Source organism: Nicotiana tomentosiformis, chromosome 10 (assembly GCF_000390325.3).
Source record: "Nicotiana tomentosiformis chromosome 10, ASM39032v3, whole genome shotgun sequence".
Lineage (NCBI taxonomy): Eukaryota > Viridiplantae > Streptophyta > Magnoliopsida > Solanales > Solanaceae > Nicotiana > Nicotiana tomentosiformis.
In genome coordinates, this window is record NC_090821.1 from 26,202,152 (window position 1) to 26,219,786 (window position 17,635).

Sequence of the window (17,635 nt, forward strand, 5' to 3'; positions counted from 1 at the left end):
TTAGATATGTTACTTACCTCGAACAAGCCAAATAATACTCTAGAAATGCCATCCGAAGTGAATCAACCTCCGAACGGCTCGAAACTAACCAAAAGCAACTCAAAAATATCAAATAATGCCGTAGGAAGCAAACCCAAGCGATAAAGGTCGAATCTTTAATCAAACACTCGAATTACATACAATCTGCTAGTGAATCCGCTTTTGCATCCACTTAGTCGCTTCTGCGGCAGCCACTTTTGCGGTACAAATCTCGCATATGCGAGTACTTCCTACAAGCTGCCTCCCCGCTTCTGTGCAACTTTAACTGCTTCTGCGGTCCCGCATATGCACTAATACCCCCGCATCTGCGATCTTTTGCCCCAGCTTCGCCTTTCGCTTCTACACTTCATCAACCACATTTGCGGTTCCGCACCTGTGCCCAAGATTCTGCAGGTGCCACCACACCAGATCCCTGCCAAAAACCAACATAACCAATGTGATCCAAAATGGTCTGAAACCCGTCCGAAACTCACCAGAGTCCATTGGGACCCTGTCCGAACATGCCAACAAGTCTCAAAATATAACACGGACCTACTCAAGGCTTCTAATCGCACATAATAACATCAAAACGATAAATCACACCTCAATTCAAGCTTAATGAACTATTTTAAATTCCAAACTTACGCCGAACACGTCTAAACAACTCGGAATCACTTCAAAATTTTCACACAAGTTCCAAATGACAAAACGAACATATTTCCACTTTTGAAACAACAATTTGAACCCGATAACCTCGAGGCCAACTCCCGGTTAAACCTATGAACTTTTCAAATCTTCAAATTGCCAACTTTCGCCAATTAGAGCCAAAACCTTCTAGAAACATCCAAATGCAAATATGGGCATATGCCTAAGTCAAAAATTACCATCCTGACCTAACAGAACCATAAAAAACTCCAATCCGAGGTCAAATACACAAAAGTCAAACTTGGTCAACTCTTCCTACTTTATGCTTCCAAATTGAGAATCATTTATCCAAATCGATTCCGAACCACTCGAGAACCAAAACTAATGATGCACATAAGTAATATACATTATATGAAGCTACTCAAGACTTTAAACCACCGAACTAAATGCAAATGCTCAGAACGACCGGTTGGGTCGTTACAAACACTGACCTATTCGAGGCCCAAATCACACAAAATAACATCAAAATCACGAATCACACATCAATTCAAACTTAATGAACTAATCCAAATTTCCAAGTCTCAAACCTACGCCGAACATGCCTAAACAACTCAGAACGATCCAAATTTTACCCACAAGTCTTAAATCACCATACGAACCTATCCCAAGGCTCGAAATCACAAACGGGCATCGATAAACAAGATTTTAACTGTGGGTCAAACCTATGAACTTCTAAACTGTCAAACTTTCAACTTTCTCCAATTAGAACTAAATCAACCTAGGAACCTACGAATCCAAATCCATACATACACCTAAGTTTAAATCACCATCCGGACCTAACCGAACTATCAAAACTCTAATCCAAGGTCAAATATACAAAAGTCAAACTTGGTTAGTACTTCCAACTTAAGTTTCCAAGTTAGGAACACTGTGTTTTACATATATAACTACTTTATGATCTTCATCAAAATTTACAAGTAGAAAGCGATTGAAGATTTTAATGGTTATGATAAACAAATAACAAATGTAGTTAGAAAAATGGCAAAATACATAGATTGTTATCTGAACTATGGACCAAATGCCCCTTACATACTTTCTGACAACAAAAATTATCTTACACACTCAACCTATCAAAAGTGTGTCTATGACACACTCAGTTTTACAAAACATGTCTATGCCATGTGCCAATGGGGTTGTGACACGTGTCCCTAACTTAAAAAAATACTTAAAAATTACAAATCTACCCTCGCCTCCTTCCTTCTTAGATTTTTGGATTTTTTTAGGATTCAACTTCTCTTTTAGTTATTTTTTTTTTTCCAAAACCACCCTAATCAATTTCAATTCATCCCAAACATCAAATTTAGCTTTGTGCAAGTGTTTTCATCAAGGACCTCGAACGCCCACTTGAATTTGAACATGAAATTTCATATTCAAATGTAATTCCGACTTCAACCTTCAGAGCTTTCCCGACAATAGTGATTTGAACATTACTCCACCCAAATCTCATCCCAAACAGTGATTACAATTCAATTTTCGATCTCAACAACACCACATTTTAAAAAAAAAATTTGTTGATTAAAAAAATTATTGATTTTAGCGTAATAGACTTGAGGTGGGTTTCATTGTTCGAGCCATAGATAAAATTTAATTTCGAACTCGAATTTGTAGTTAGCATCAATGGATAATAATTGTTTGGGTTGAATTTTAAAAGCAACTGCTGATTTCAAAAGTCTTCATTGGTGAGCAGAATGCAAAAATAGTTACTGAGTTCTGGGTTGATGCGAATCTGAGGTCTAAAATTTATATGGATTGTTTGCTGCTTTGAATTGAAGAACTAATTCCTTGAGCTTAAAAGCATTTGAATCGAATAATTTGAGGAGGAATTCTGAACTTCCATTGTTGAGTTCTTATGAGTTGAAAACCTAGTTAAATTTTTTTTTAATTTTTTTATTTTATTTTTGGAGTTCACTCGCCCTTTTTCTGTGTATAATACGCGAGTACCAGCTAAGCAAAGTGATGTGTCATAGACGCACTTTTGAAAGGTTGAGTGTGTAAGATAATTTTCGACGTCAGAAAGTATGTAATAGAAATTTGGTCTATAGTTCAGGTGGTAACTTATGTATTTTGCCTTAGAAAAATAGTAAATAAAGAACTTAGTAGATTCGTTTTGAATCATGTAATATTTTCAGATTGTTTATAGCACAAATTATATAATTATGATATTTGAGTTTCATCCAAAAGTTATTCCATGATTATACAATTTGTTTAACTTAATACATAGAACTTTTATTATTTGGTACTTGCATTGAGATAAGACCACAATTATGATATTTTGTCAAATCAGATTATTATGATTAATATTATGTACTCCCTCCGTTCACTTTTACTTGTCCACTATGAACTTTGCACACCGTTTAAAAAATAATAAATGAAGTGAATAATTTACTATGATATCCATATTAAATGATGCATATTTTTAATGGATTTGAGAAAATAATTTAAAATAAGTAATTAATACTGTGGGTATAACAGAAAAAAGAAATTATCATTCTTTTGATATGTTAAAAGTAATAAATAAAAATAAAAATTTATTTTTAGAATATTGGATAACTAAAAGTGAACTACGAGAGTAATAATATTCTAATACTAGTATTTAATGAATGGACGGAAGTGAGGAGCAAACAAACTGACATTTTTAATTAGAGCGTCTTTATTGAAAGTCTAAAATGATACAATTTAATAATTGCCATTTTTATTAAGTTGGTTTTTTGGCAGGCTATGTATGTATGACATATGGAAGACAATCCCATCGACCAAGTGTATTAAGCTGTCCAATTGCTCTAACCACGGACAGCACGTAATGGCGTCAAAGCTTTGGTTTCTACACAATTTGTACATTCCCCCGCCGGCATCGTATTCCCCTCGCCGCCAAAATGTCCCAGCGGCCTCGGCAATTACTTCAGCTAATACAATACTTCAACATCCGATGTTATTGTCGAACATTGACAAATACACACCGCTGGATTTCCCTAAGAGCTCGAAGAAGTTGAACCGCTCTGTTACTACTATCAGATCCCAGTTGAATTTTCCCATCATTTCACCGCAAGATCAATGGGGCACCTGGACTGCTCTCTTCGCTACCGGCGCTTTTGGAATTTGGTAATATTTTTCTCCCATCCCATGGGCATGCGTGTGTGTGGTATTTCGCTACTTAATTTAATTGTTGTATATATAATAATCATTGAGGTGTCAAGATTTTATGTTACACAGCTTGTTGATATTTGGTTTATAAAATTGAAGGTCGGAGAAGACCAAGGTTGGGGGTGCACTAAGTGGTGCGCTAGTAAGTACACTGGTTGGTCTTGCAGCAAGTAACTTGGGCATTATAGCTTGTGAAGCGCCTGCATATAAAATTGTAACAGGATTCTTGCTTCCACTTGCTGTTCCCTTGCTGTTGTTCAGAGCGGATATGCGTCGCGTACTACAGTCCACTGGAACACTGCTCTTGGCTTTTTTGCTTGGATCAGGTAGAGTGGGGTTCTCCATTTCTTTTTTTTTTTTTTTCTAAATGAATTTGTGACACATTTATGGCAGGTGTAATCATGCAAAATGATGATTTTCTGCCCTGCAATGCTTGGGATGACCAGTTCAAGTTTTATCTTTGGGAGTGCTAAAACTATTACTATGTCATTGATTTTAAAGTCTTCCGTTCTCTATAGTTAGGTTTAGTATGACCTATATTTCTCCAATTTGATGATAAGAGGCCCATTAGCTATGTTTTTATTCGTTCATCGGGTAATGTACATAATGGCCTTAGCTGTCCCACTTGTGGGAATTCATAGGGTTTGTTGTTTGGCCTTAGTTGGCAATGGCTTTGGCTAAAGTTCATAGACTGGTTTGTTCTTTCTTTCAATTGCTATGTGAGAATAGAACACAAGAACAAGGCTTATGCATAGGGTGGAAGCTAAAAGGATATATTTTAACTTCTTTACCTTATATTTTATATTGAAGGAGGTGCAGCCTGAGTTAGTTAGTATAACTAGAGTTAGTTATGTCTGGTTAATTATCAGATTAGTTAGCTAATTGTCACAACCCAAAATAAATCAAAGGTCGTGATGGCACCTAACCTTCGAGACTAGGTAAGCCAATCACACTAATAACATTCTATCATCAAAACATGATATAATAAGCCTGAATTATCATAAATAGCGGAAATAGTAATCAACATAAGCCAAAACGGCAATACACAATACCAATTCCCAAAATCAGGTAGTACAAAGTCATGAGCTCTACCGTCCAACATATCCATAATATAAATGTCATTGAGATGCGCATATTAAGATAGATTGCAGTCACACAAGATTAGAATAACAACGTTCAACAGCAGGTGCAAGTAGCACACGTCGAGGATAAAATGAGGGAAGGCCACTTGAGATAGATTGTTCAAGTCCTGTGTCGACGGCCAGATGCACCGATCTATAAATGTGATGGCATAGTGAGTAAATGTGTTATAAGGGGACGAGGTAGACTTAAAATCACATTTAAGTAAGTTGTTTAGAAAGACTTGCAATCTTTTGGAATCCACGTAAACCTAGCAAAAAATAGGGCATAAGGGAAGAAAAAGACCTGCATAGGTCGATTCCTTTTAGTTGAGATTAGGTATTAGTCATGTTAGTTCATGTACTTCAGGTTTTATGTTTTCTAGAGTCTTTTAATCATATGTGAGATTGTACAACAACAACGACCCAGTAAAATCCCACTAGTGGGGTCTGATATGTGAGCTTATACGTCAATAAAAAATATAGAGAACTTCTAGTACTTTATTATTATTACTTATTATTATATAATATAGGTCTATGATGAGATTAAATGGAGCGACATGGTCATTGAGGTTATATAGCTGACCCCAACTTGCTTGGGTAAGTTGGGTTCAAGCATAGTAGTACTAGTTGTTGTATTGTCTGAATGTTGAGAAGTACAGACACATCAATTTTTAGCTATCACCGCGCTATCAAATCCATGTGGCAGGAGTGTTAGCATTAAATTCTTTGTGCTCATAGCATGAGAGAAACTCAAACGTGATCGAGTAGCTTTTTAATTTTTCTTTTTGTTTTTGTTTTTCCGGACCTCTTTATTTGTTTCCAAGTTGTTTTATATTGTTATTATCAAATGAAATAGTTAGAGCCAAGTGTCTGTGTTTATACATATAATTAAGGGAAAAACAGTATTGCCCCCGGGTTTTGGTTTAGTGATAAGGCGTATCACATGATGTGTGAGTTAGGCTCGCATCACGGGTTTGAAAGCTGCCGTAGACAAAAGCTTGATATTAAGTGGAGAAAGGTAGAGGGGCGAGCCAATTATCGACTGAGTTTCGAACTGTGCACTGATGGCCCTCAGTGATTTCTCGGTTGAAAAGGAAAAACAACTTTTTTCTTAAAATTGTCCTGATCATGTCATGTCCTTTTTCTTAAAAGAATGTTATGTCACCCTTATTGTTGGATTTTGTGTGTGTGGCCCATGTTCATTTCCATACTTCATTGCCCGTACATGATCAGATTGTTAAGCACAAATGTGCTTTTTTACTTCAAAAATTTTCTCTCCATGAGAGCTCTGAGTTCTTTTTATCTTTTTAATCAGTTATTTTCCTCTTATTCTTTACAGTTGCAACTACTATCGGGACTGTGGTGGCCTTTTGGATCGTTCCGATGCGATCACTTGGTCAAGATGGGTGGAAGATAGCTGCTGCTCTTATGGGAAGACACATTGGTGGAGGTAATTTGATGGACACTTGTTTCTTGTGGACTTGTACAATTTTGACGTAGGATCATCCTTCTGCATCTGTATTTTCCAACCTGCCTTGTTGAGAGTTTTTCCTGACTAACATTCATGGCAAAATGCACTATCCTTGATAATGAACTTCCTGCAAACCCAAAGAGTTGGAAAACAACCAGTTGACTCCCATTGCTAGAAATGGTCAGTTAATGGCATGGATGTCAGTTTTAAATCCTCTTTGTAAAAGGTTAGGGAAGTTAACACTTAAAACCTGCGTGATAGTCTTGTAGTTCTAATAGTCACATTGAGCATGATCAATATCTTTCCCGATAGATACACCTAGAAGGTTATGTTAATTGTGACATTTCTGGTGGTTTGAAGTAGAATCAAATACATTTAACTTCTTAAGCATTAGTTTGGTTCAGAAACTAAGTTGGGAACATTGTACCATTTAAAGATGATTTCAGTTTCGACTTTGGATCTTTATATTTGGATTCAGAAGTGGTTCTCCATTTCAAATTTCAGGTAGCTTGTCTCCCTTGTTTGAGGTTATATTCTGATCTCTTTATCGTTAAAGACTTCCTAGAAAATCGTGCTGTCTCTTTAACAACAAAGACAACATGTTTCCATGTAAAATAAAATTCCTTTTCCACCATGAAAGTTACTCTTTGGCAACCTTTTCAGAATATTCAAAATAAAGAAAGTATGGGAAGTATATCAAAACTTGGTTTTTATACTTGGCAGCTTTTAATGATGTCTGAACCTGTAATTGTGAGGGAACTCTTGTTTTGCCCTGGAAGACAGTAATTTACTGAGCTATTATGTTGCATGCTGAGTTATCTATAATCGAGATTTTGTTAATTCATTTTATCACGGATGAAAAGATTGCTGACTCTCTTGCAGCTGTCAATTATGTGGCTATTTCCGAAGCTCTGGAGACATCACCTTCAGTTGTTACAGCTGGATTGGCTGCTGATAATCTTATTTGTGCAGTATACTTCACAACATTATTTGCATTGGCTTCCAAAATACCTGCTGAGGCTACTCCTTCAGCCGCTGGTATGTAGACCACTACAAATGATGAAATATTCCATGGCTCCTTACCTGTTAATTAGTGCTTGCTATTTGATGTTCCATCTGTTTTATATTAGTGAAATTCTATATTGCTCGGACTCGAGTGCGAGTATCCGATACGGGTGCGGATCTAAGAGTCGGATTATGCATCACATAAATTTTAGGATTCGGGGATATAGATCTAAGTGCGGATACGAGAGCTGGGATACGACTAATAAATATATAAAAAATAATATATATGACAATTAGTTATTCAAGATTATTGTGAGAAGTATAGCACGGAAAAGTTTTATTAATTAATTATCTAAAGTGTTGCACAATACCCTATTTATATACAGTGATTACATAATAATAGGTATCTACTTCCTGATGTGGGACACTATACATTACTAACTATTTAACACTCTCCCTCAAGCCGTGTGCATATAAATCATATGTACCGAGCTTGTTACAGATGTAGCTAATACGAGAACCAGTAAGAGGCTTAATGAAAATATCTGCAAGCCGATCATTCGACTTTACAAACTTTGTAACAATCTCCTGAGAGTATCTTTTCTCTGACAAAGTGACAGTCGATCTCAATGTGTTTAGTCCTCTCATGGAACACCAGATTTGACGCAATATGAAGAGCAGATTATCACACTCCAGTTCCATCTTGCTGATTTCTCCGAACTTCAACTCTTTGAGCAACTGTTTGACCCAAACTAGCTCACACGTTGCCATAGTCATAGCCCCATATTCTGCTTCGGCGCTAGATCGAGCAACTACATTCTGTTTCTTGCTCTTCCAAGAGACCAAATTACCTCCTACTAGAACACAATATCCAGACGTAGAACGTCTATCAGAAGGTGATTCTGCCTAATTAGCATCTGTGTACTTAACAATCTGCTCGTGGCCTCGATCCTCGAATAGTAATCCTTTGCCTGGAGCTGACTTTATATAGCGAAGAATGCGAACAACTGTATCCCAGTGACTATCACAGGGAGAATCCATAATCTGACTTACAACACTCACATTAAAAGAAATGTCAGGTCTAGTCACTGTGAGGTAATTCAATTTTCCAACCAACCTCCTATATCTCGCAGGATCGCTGAGAGGCTCCCCTGTCCTGGCAGAAGCTTAGCATTCGGATCCATAGGAGTGTCAACAGGTCTGCAGCCCATTGATTCCTGCCTCCTCAAGAATGTCTAAGGCATACTTCCGTTGTGAAATAACAATACCTGAGCTAAACTGAGCGACCACTTCAATCTGCACAGATCCTTAGTCTGAATGTGCTAAAAGAGATGCTGCTTCAGGTTAGTAATACCATCGTGATCATTGCCAGTAATAACAATATCATCAAATAAGTTCCTACTCTGCCAAATGTTGTATATCACAACTCCTACCACTGCAGCCATCGCTTCCTTCTTGAATTTACTCCAACATTTGCGCTTGATCCTCACCATGTCACGAGATCATGTTGCGTAATGTTTGCTCCAGTCCACTCCTTCACTCCTTCCCACACCTTTATTGCCCATGTACACTGTAAAGGCAGGTGTTGTGCATCTTCAGGACTATTCAGTTTGCATAATCCACATGCTCCATCATCACAAGGAATTCACATGCCTATGATTCTATCCTTTGTTAATAGCTTCTTCTGCACTGCCAACCATAATATAAACTTGTGCTTGGGCTGCATAATTCTATTCCAAATCAAATCAGTAGTATTCCACTTTATTCTTTCCCCCACTAGTTGGTTATACCCCATTGAGACCGAGTATCTTCCATTACTAGTGAGCCAATAGCTATCGTTAATGTACCACCCCTTCATTTGTTGCTTGATACCATGTAACTTCCTCCAATACCAACTGCTATCCTATGTTGGTTGATGTGTCCAAAAATCATCATTTGTTCTCATATAGATGCCATGCACCCATTTCAGCCATAGTAGTTCCTTCTTGTTAATCAGTAGCCGTACTAGCTTTCCAATAGAAGCAATGTTCCACAATTTGCAGTTCTTGATATTCAACCCACCTTGGTTCTTAGGTCGACATACTTTCTTCCAGGCTACTAGAGGTATCTTCTTCTCTTCTCTGTAGAGCTACCCCATAAGAAATCCCTACATTTCTTGTCCACTTCCTTTAGCACACTCTGTGGGAGGATGAACGCTGCCCCCTAAAAATTGTGCAGTGAAATTAGGACAGCAACAACCACCTGCAGCCTCCCTGCATAAGACAAGTGCCTATTTGATATTGTTTTCAACATTTGGCAGAGTAGGAACCTATTTGTCTTTAGGAAACAGAAGGTTAATAGGGATTTTGTAATACAACAGATAAAGAATACAATTATAGAGAGGATTCAAATGTTTAGGGAGGGAAAGCTAGCTAGGAGGTGTACAGATTTTATTGAATACATTTGTAATTAGAGTGTGAGACCTACTGCTTCCAGCATAGTGCTTGACTGGTGCTTGGGTGCTCTTTAGGTGTATGTTTCAATGTGCTTTGGAAATGGTAATATTCACAGTTATTACCAAAATAACAATATCATCAACATACCAGATAAATATCTAGATTAGGAGCAGAATGCCGATAAAATACAGTGATCAGCTTCACTACGAGTCATACCGAAATTATACCGAACTGCTGAATAACTGTGTTGAACTTACCAAACCAAGCTCGAGGAGACTGTTTCAAACCATTAAGTGACCTGCGCAATTGACATACAAGACCACTAGACTCCCTCTGAGCAACAAAACCAGGTGGTTGCTCCATATAAACTTCTTTCTCTAGATCACCGTGGAGAAAAGCATTCTTAATGTCTAACTAATAAAGAGACCAATGACGAACAACAACCATGGACAAAAAGAGGCGAACAAATGCTACTTTATATCAGAATGAACTAAAGAAAAAATAGACTCTAAACGACTCTCAGCACTACGCGGAAAGGTGGCTCAGGTATGTTTCCCAAGTTGACACGTCTCACAATCTAATGTAGACAAACTAGGCACCATCTTCTGAAGCTTGGATAAACTCAGATGTCCTAAGCGTTTGTGAATTAGGTCTGGAGGATCTGTAACTGGACATGCTGTGGAGGGATTGAGTGAGTTAAGATAGTAAAGGCCTTGTGATTCATGCCATGTGCCAATCGTCTGCGGTCCTGCATAATAAAAGAATCATCAATAAAATATATACCACAATAGAGGGCACGAGTCAAATGACTAACAGATGCAAGACTAAAAGGACAGTCAGGAACATAAAGAACAAAATCTAGAGTGACAGAAGATGAGGGATTAGCTTGTCCAACTCCTTTTGCTTTAGTTTGGAACCCATTGGCTAAGATAACAGTAGGAAGAGATTATGAATACACAATATTTGACTAAAGTGACTTATTACTAGAGATATGATCAGAAGCTCCTGAGTCCACGACCCACTGTCCAAGAGTACTAGACTGAGAAACACAAGCAGAAGAATTACCATCAACAAGAGTATTACTTTGAGCAATCGAGGCTACTTGTGGAGATGTCTGATTACTTGCTCAATACTGAAGGAACTCATTATATTCCCCTTCAGATAAAGAAAATCCCTGATTACCTGTAGTCGCGGTCTGAGCAACATGAGCGTTTCTGGGTGGTCGACCATGTAAAGAATAGCACACTTCACGAGTGTGTCCAAGTTTATTACAATAAGAACACTTGGGTCGAGATCTCCCAAAACGACCTCCTCTACGTCGATTCTCCATATCCCGAGATGTCCGATTTTCCATTGTTTGAGATGGGAGAATAGAGGAATCAACAGTTGGTGGTGAGACCACTGTGTGACTTGGTGGCGCAGCAAGACGAAGCAATCGAGAGAATAGTTCATCAACTGTAGGGACCGAAAGGACTAGCCAAAATTTGGTTTCTCACCGAGTCAAGGTCATTAGGCAGTCCAACAAGTGTAAGAACTAGAAACATCTTCTGTCGTTGCTCTTGTTGTTTTTCAACACTAGCAGTGACTGACATCAACTTCTCAAATTCCTCCATAACTGCCTGCACCTGTCTCAAGTAGTTAGACATATCTAATTCCTGTTTCTTTAAGTTTGTCATCCGAGATATTACATCATAAAAACAAGATATGTCATTAGTATATAAAGTACGAGCCTTCTCCCATACTGAATAACATGTCCAGAATGGACGAAACAAAGGCATTATCTTGGAATCAATCGATCGCCACAACAAACTAAATAATTGAGCATCAACTTTCTCCCAGAGTGCTTTGGCCTTTTCATCTCCATCACTAGTCTTCTTGGCTAGGTGATCTTGAACCTCTTGACCCTTGCACCACAACTCAACAGAAGAAGCCCATGCTAAGTAGTTTGAACTTCTCATTAAGGATTTCAAAGTAATTATCAAACTTGAGTTTCCAGAACCCGTTCTTTTAGAACCAAAAATATCAAGTTCCAAAGACATTGTTTGACCAAATAGCACAGACAATCAAGAACAATAAAAAGCTCCCAAAAACAGCGAAGAAAAAATATTCTCTCCCCGGAAACTGAACAGTCGCCGGAAAACTCGCCTGAAAATAAAAAGGTCGTCGGAATTTGATGTAACTTGGATGGATAGACTCGGAATAGCCTCGCGAGTATGCTGTCCAAAAGAAGTTTTGTCAGAAAATGGCCGGAGGGCAGGTCATGCGCCGGTTCGTGAGATCTCTCCGAAATTTTTCTTCTTCCGGCAGGCGCGTGTGGGCGCCTGGAGGGTTATTTTCCGGCGGGGTTTGATGGGGTTTGGTCGGCGGAGGGTGTAGGACCTTGTGGTGGTGTTGGTTTTAGCACAACACTAAGGAAAACTTGGGTGATGCAATAACAGCCCTAGAAGTCGTTGGAAATTGACGCGCGACGACTGTCTGGAGGAGTATTCTTTCACGGATGTTTCTCACCAACGCTCATGTGAGAAGTATAGCACGGAAAAGTTCTGTTGACTAATTATCTAAAGTGTTGTACAATGCCCTATTTATATACAGTGATCATATAATAATAGGTATCTGCTTCCCGATGCGGGACACTATACATTACTAACTATTTAACATTGAAAAATAGCCTATATTTTGATTAAGGTGATCTAAATCCATTATTGTTAATTGAGTTAAATGAAAAATAACTATTATATAAATATAAATTGATAAATGAGTAGTATTTTTTATCTTAGGATTCAGGGATATCGTAGGAGTATGGGTACGGGTGTTAAGATACAACGGACAATTAGTTGAAGTTATTAAATTAAAGCTAGTATAATTATATTCTGAGTTAGCGCTTAATATTTTATTCATAAGTTATCTGTATATAGCAAAGTGTTGTGGTTCTTTGAGCCCGTTTGGATTAGCTGATTGTAAATAGCTGATAAGCTTGTAGTGCTGAAAAGTTTTTTTAAATGCTGAAACTGATTTTTAAAATAAGCATTTACGTGTTTGGATAGAAGTGCTGAAACTGATAATAAGCAGTTGATGTGTTTGATTAAAAAATGCTGATAAACTATTCTTTTGTTAAAATGACTAAAATACCCTTGAATCTTTTTCAAAAGATTATAAATTAAAAATTTCTTTGTAAAGAAAAGAATTAATAACGAATATGGAATGAAGAGAAAGTTAAGAAATTTATTTTGGGAAAAGTATTTTGTGAATTAGAAAATATTATTAAGGATAAACTAGTAAAAGTGTTGGTCAAACTAAAAGTGCTTATAAGTTGAAAAGCCATAAGTTGGGGGTGACCGGCTTATGACTTATGGCTGATTTTAGCTTATAAGCACTTGGCTTATAAGCACTTTGAGTGTTTACCAAACGCGTAGATAAGCCAAAAGGTGCTTATAAGCTAGTTTGACCAGCTTATAAGCTTAGCCAAACACCCTCTTTGTCCGATGTATGACATAAGCCCAAAACCAATCAAATACCCAATCAACATATACTTCTTGGCTATAGGTGTAGCCAATTCACCCAAATTAGGTTGACAAAATCCGGTGTGCATCCCACACCCATACCTGCACCCATGTTGGATCGACACATGCAGCAAGAATTACAATGGTCCGAGCAACATAGGTAAAATATAAAATATGAGGAACTCTTTTTGAATCTTCAGAATGGAAATCTCAAATTAGAAACTCTTGATGTATGGTTATGTTGAGATTTTCATCTCTTTCGAAGTAGTAGAATGATTTAATTATTTATCTGAAATACCTCAGCTTTGGTTTAGCTGCCGAATCTCCTTTGTCTTATCGATATCTTTGAGAGAGGACAAAAAGGTTTACAAAGACTTAATACTAAAGAAATCATACGAAAGGGCCTCCAAAGACGAGAGGGATCTACATTCTCTAAATGAGCACCTGAATAGCTATGGTTCAACAAGAGGAGCTACATCAGATGTTTTCTTTTCTGACTTATTTGTTAACCTAAAAGTGCTCTTTCTGTAGGAGGTTTCTTATCAAGAAACCAACTTGGTTTCCCATGACAAGTATTAGAGCCAGAAATTATGCTTGCTTTCGTTTTCTTCTTTTGTCTTCATTTATTTTATTTTGTATCATATATTGGATTATCAATGTAATTGTAAGACCCCTTAGTAGATCTCCCAGTATTTGGGGTATGATAAGATCCCTCGTAGGACATTGAATTCCTGTGATTGCCAATTTTGGAATCTGAATTATTCTGATTTTTTCCCACAAAAGAAAAGACAATGTATAAATGATATAGCTAAAGACGAAAATCTCTAACAAAACTTGAAGCTCCTTTCAGAGGACAAGATCGATGGGGAGTCAGAATCTGGCAACACGCTACCTGTACTACAGAGTGCTACTGCTCTTGCTGTGTCCTTTGCCATATGCAAAGCTGGAGACTTTTTGACTAAGCATTTTGTTATTCAAGGAGGTACCCTTCCCATTATTACAGCCATTGTTGTCATTCTAGCAACTTCATTTCCCACGCAGTTTGCTGACCTTGCACCTTCTGGTGAGGCTATGGCATTGATTCTGATGCAGGTAAGTTCCCACAGTATACCTGAATATAAAATGCTTGTTTGACATAGCCAGCCTTTCACTGCTTATTTCTTAAAACTTGAGATGTTCTTGCACTGCTGAATTGTAGTGAACACAAGCTTAGACACTAAACACATACTTCTTTTAGCCCCTGCTTTAATTTCTTCAATTTTGCATGTTTTGCCCAAATTTACCTGGCCTATCGTCTGTATCAGTTGTGCAATGAAAAAAAGCTGCAAGAGCACACCATGGACGTTTAGGGCGAATTCATGATGACAAACTTTTTGACTCTGTTTGTCTGTGAATGTCCTGGGTGGTTTGTCTTACAAAAGGATGGAATTGATTGGCTACTTAATACTGGAATTGAGTTCACTCACGTAAAAAGCTAAACTAGACAAGTTTGAGAAACCTAGTTCCAACGTTCAAAATAACTGCATTTGTAGGTTCGCATTATTTTCTTGCAGGTTTGTATTTATACAGGGTAGAGGTGGCAAGCGCCGTGGGGCAGGGCAGGTTAGAACTTACCCCGCGAGCCCCACTTACTTTTTTATTTAATTTTTTCCTCTCTTTTCCACTTTTTTATTTTACCTAAAATGATTTTTGCACTTTGCATTGAAGTTCTAGTAAATTCTATTCACCGTGTAACTTCATTTTTCAGTTCTAAATGAATATACTAAGTATCGATTTGAAGATACTTTTGTCCAACTATTGATGGTACTAAAGACCAATTTCATCGATTTAGGAAAACAAAATTAATTTGTCTTATGAAGTAGCTATATAGAAGTTTAAACAGTAATCTTACCACAAATTTGTCATTAAATTATTTTTTCTTATTTTGAACAGTGTTTTAAAAGGTATTTTTGGGCGAGTCCCGGGGCAAGGCGTAGTATAAATGCACCTGGGCGACTTTTTTTTTTTTTTTTTTTTTGGGGGGGGGGGGGGGGGTATCGCGAGGTGTGAGCCCCATTGTTCTGGGCAGCGTAGGCATTGGGCGAGCTTTTGTTTTGGGGCATAATCCCAGTAAACTCTCCAAATTAGAATTAAAATTGCTGGACAGATCCTTAATGTAATACCCAAAAACACAAAATTCAGCTTGTTATTAAATTCTTCAATGTTAACAAACTTAAAAGTCAAAAGATATTTTTTCCTTGGCCCTAATTTTTATTCTCTCTTCGTCTTCTACCGGGTAAAGGTACAAATAATCAATTTTCAAAGTGCATAGCAAACACACATAATCCTTCATCGCTGGCTCTGGTTCGACGCTTATGTTGTAAATTACTTCCTTACTTTTCTTTCTTGTTAAGTTTCGTTGCTCTTTCAAGTTAGTTTAAACTTTCTACTCCATTATTTCCCCAAGTCTGATTAGTTTTTATTAGATGAAGCAGTTTTGATTAGTTTTTAGTAAATTGTTGATTCTGATTAGCGTCTAAGATAAAATGTGTTATATACATTGCCACTTATTCTATTTTTTTCTTGAAATTTCTATAATATCTATGTAATTTGCCTTCTTTTAATATTTATTTCTTTTATATTAATTTATAAAATATTAAAATCAAAGATTGTGGGGCTTATGGCAGCACCCCGAGGCTTGCCCCGTATCACGTGAAACGCCTCGCCTTGCGCCCGCGCCTTTTAAAAGACTGATTTTGAGCGACTCCCAAAAGAAATTATTGTTTGTATAAAAGAGCAGATAATAAATTATTGAAGGAGAATAACAAAATGAGAAAGTAATCGAAACTAACAGAAAATTGTTTCTCTCATCTTCAATCTTATCATTGGGAAATTGAAGAAAAAAACAAGGAAAAAGACACTGGCAGATATATTTAAGCAAGATATTTGGCAATAGAGTGAAATCTGTCTGTATTTAACTGAGTTTCCAGTTAAGCAAGATTCGTAACAATGATGTGTAGGGAAACCCAATATGTTGGAAACAGAGACAGATACATGTAGAATAATACATGGATACGTCTTTCTGAACCGATAATATCATGCTTTAAATATCAAGAATAATGCCAGTACTGACATAGAAGTTTCAGAATTGGTAGCTGATCGAAATCATAAGGAACAAATGAACAATGGAAGGACAATAGTCGATCTTCAATGTGTATAAAAATGGCAGCAGACTCGGCGGAAAAGAGTCATTGGCAGCAGACCTGCACCCCGTCCTGCTCCATCCCAACTTTTCAGAAAATTATTTTCACCTGCCCTCCACAAGAGCTTCTCTGTCCCGTTGCTATCCCTTATTAGAGGGCTAATAGATTTTGTCTCTATGTTTGTATAACCTTAACCTTTTTCCTCTATTCTTGTTTTTGGGCAAAGATTAGTCTGACTTAGTTCTCTTATGATCTCGAGTAACAGGTATTATTTGCATTGATTGAGTAACAGGTATTTTTTGCATTCATTGGTGCCAACGGGAGCATATTAAACGTTATGAATACAGCACCCAGCATTTTCGTGTTTGTTTTAGTCCAGATTGGGGTCCATCTGGCGGTGATACTGGGAGTTGGGAAACTGCTCCGATTTGAACTGGAACAATTGCTCATAGCATCAAATGCAAACGTAGGAGGCCCAACAACAGCTTGTGGAATGGCCACTGCCAAAGGGTGGATTTCCTTGGTTGTTCCTGGCATTCTTGCTGGTATTTTTGGTATTACAATTGCAACTTTTCTCGGTATTGCTTTTGGGCAGGTCATTCTTAAATTCATGTAATTTTGGATTGTAGACTTACTCAAGTGTATGATAAACAAAACTATACTTGGAACGTCTGCACACCAAAACATATCATGCTTTATACGTTATGCTTGCATGTGAGCATCCCAACACTATTATGCTCCTCAAAACTAACTTAGGAAACAACAAAGAAGTAGGCTTTGAGGTGTGAATAATCAATATCTTTCAATATATATTACCTGTAATTTTTTAGGGAATTATTGCTGACTAATCCCTTCAAGATATAACAAAGCCACTCTATTCTTTAAACTAACTTAGGTCGACTATTCACAGAATGTTTAAATTTATAGATCTAAAGGAAGGCTATTCAAAGTAATCATCTTAGATTTTAAAATTTAAATTCAAACTTAAGTTCAAGTTTTATTACAACTCTATTTTTGCCTTTAGACGTGGACAATCTCACTGTCATATATCGGGGTG

At 37.3% G+C, this 17,635-nt stretch overlaps 1 protein-coding gene across 1 annotated transcript; it reads left to right on the forward strand.

Moving 5' to 3' along the window:
* Window positions 1-3,450: 3,450 nt before the first annotated feature.
* Window positions 3,451-17,246, forward strand: LOC104119150 (uncharacterized). Its single transcript, XM_009630578.4, has 6 exons — window positions 3,451-3,822; window positions 3,964-4,190; window positions 6,325-6,435; window positions 7,339-7,494; window positions 14,247-14,488; window positions 16,871-17,246. The coding sequence occupies exons 1-6, from the start codon at window positions 3,524-3,526 to the stop codon at window positions 17,192-17,194; spliced, it is 1,359 nt and encodes a 452-aa protein (XP_009628873.1). The 5' UTR covers window positions 3,451-3,523; the 3' UTR covers window positions 17,195-17,246.
* The last annotated feature ends 389 nt before the right edge of the window (window positions 17,247-17,635 follow it).

Coding starts and splice junctions, on each gene's coding strand:
- LOC104119150 (XM_009630578.4), top strand. CDS start 3,524: ATGGCGTCAAAGCTTTGGTTTCTACACAATTTGTACATTCCCCCGCCG. Junction 3,823..3,963: donor ACCGGCGCTTTTGGAATTTG/GTAATATTTTTC, acceptor ATAAAATTGAAG/GTCGGAGAAGACCAAGGTTG. Junction 6,436..7,338: donor GGGAAGACACATTGGTGGAG/GTAATTTGATGG, acceptor ACTCTCTTGCAG/CTGTCAATTATGTGGCTATT.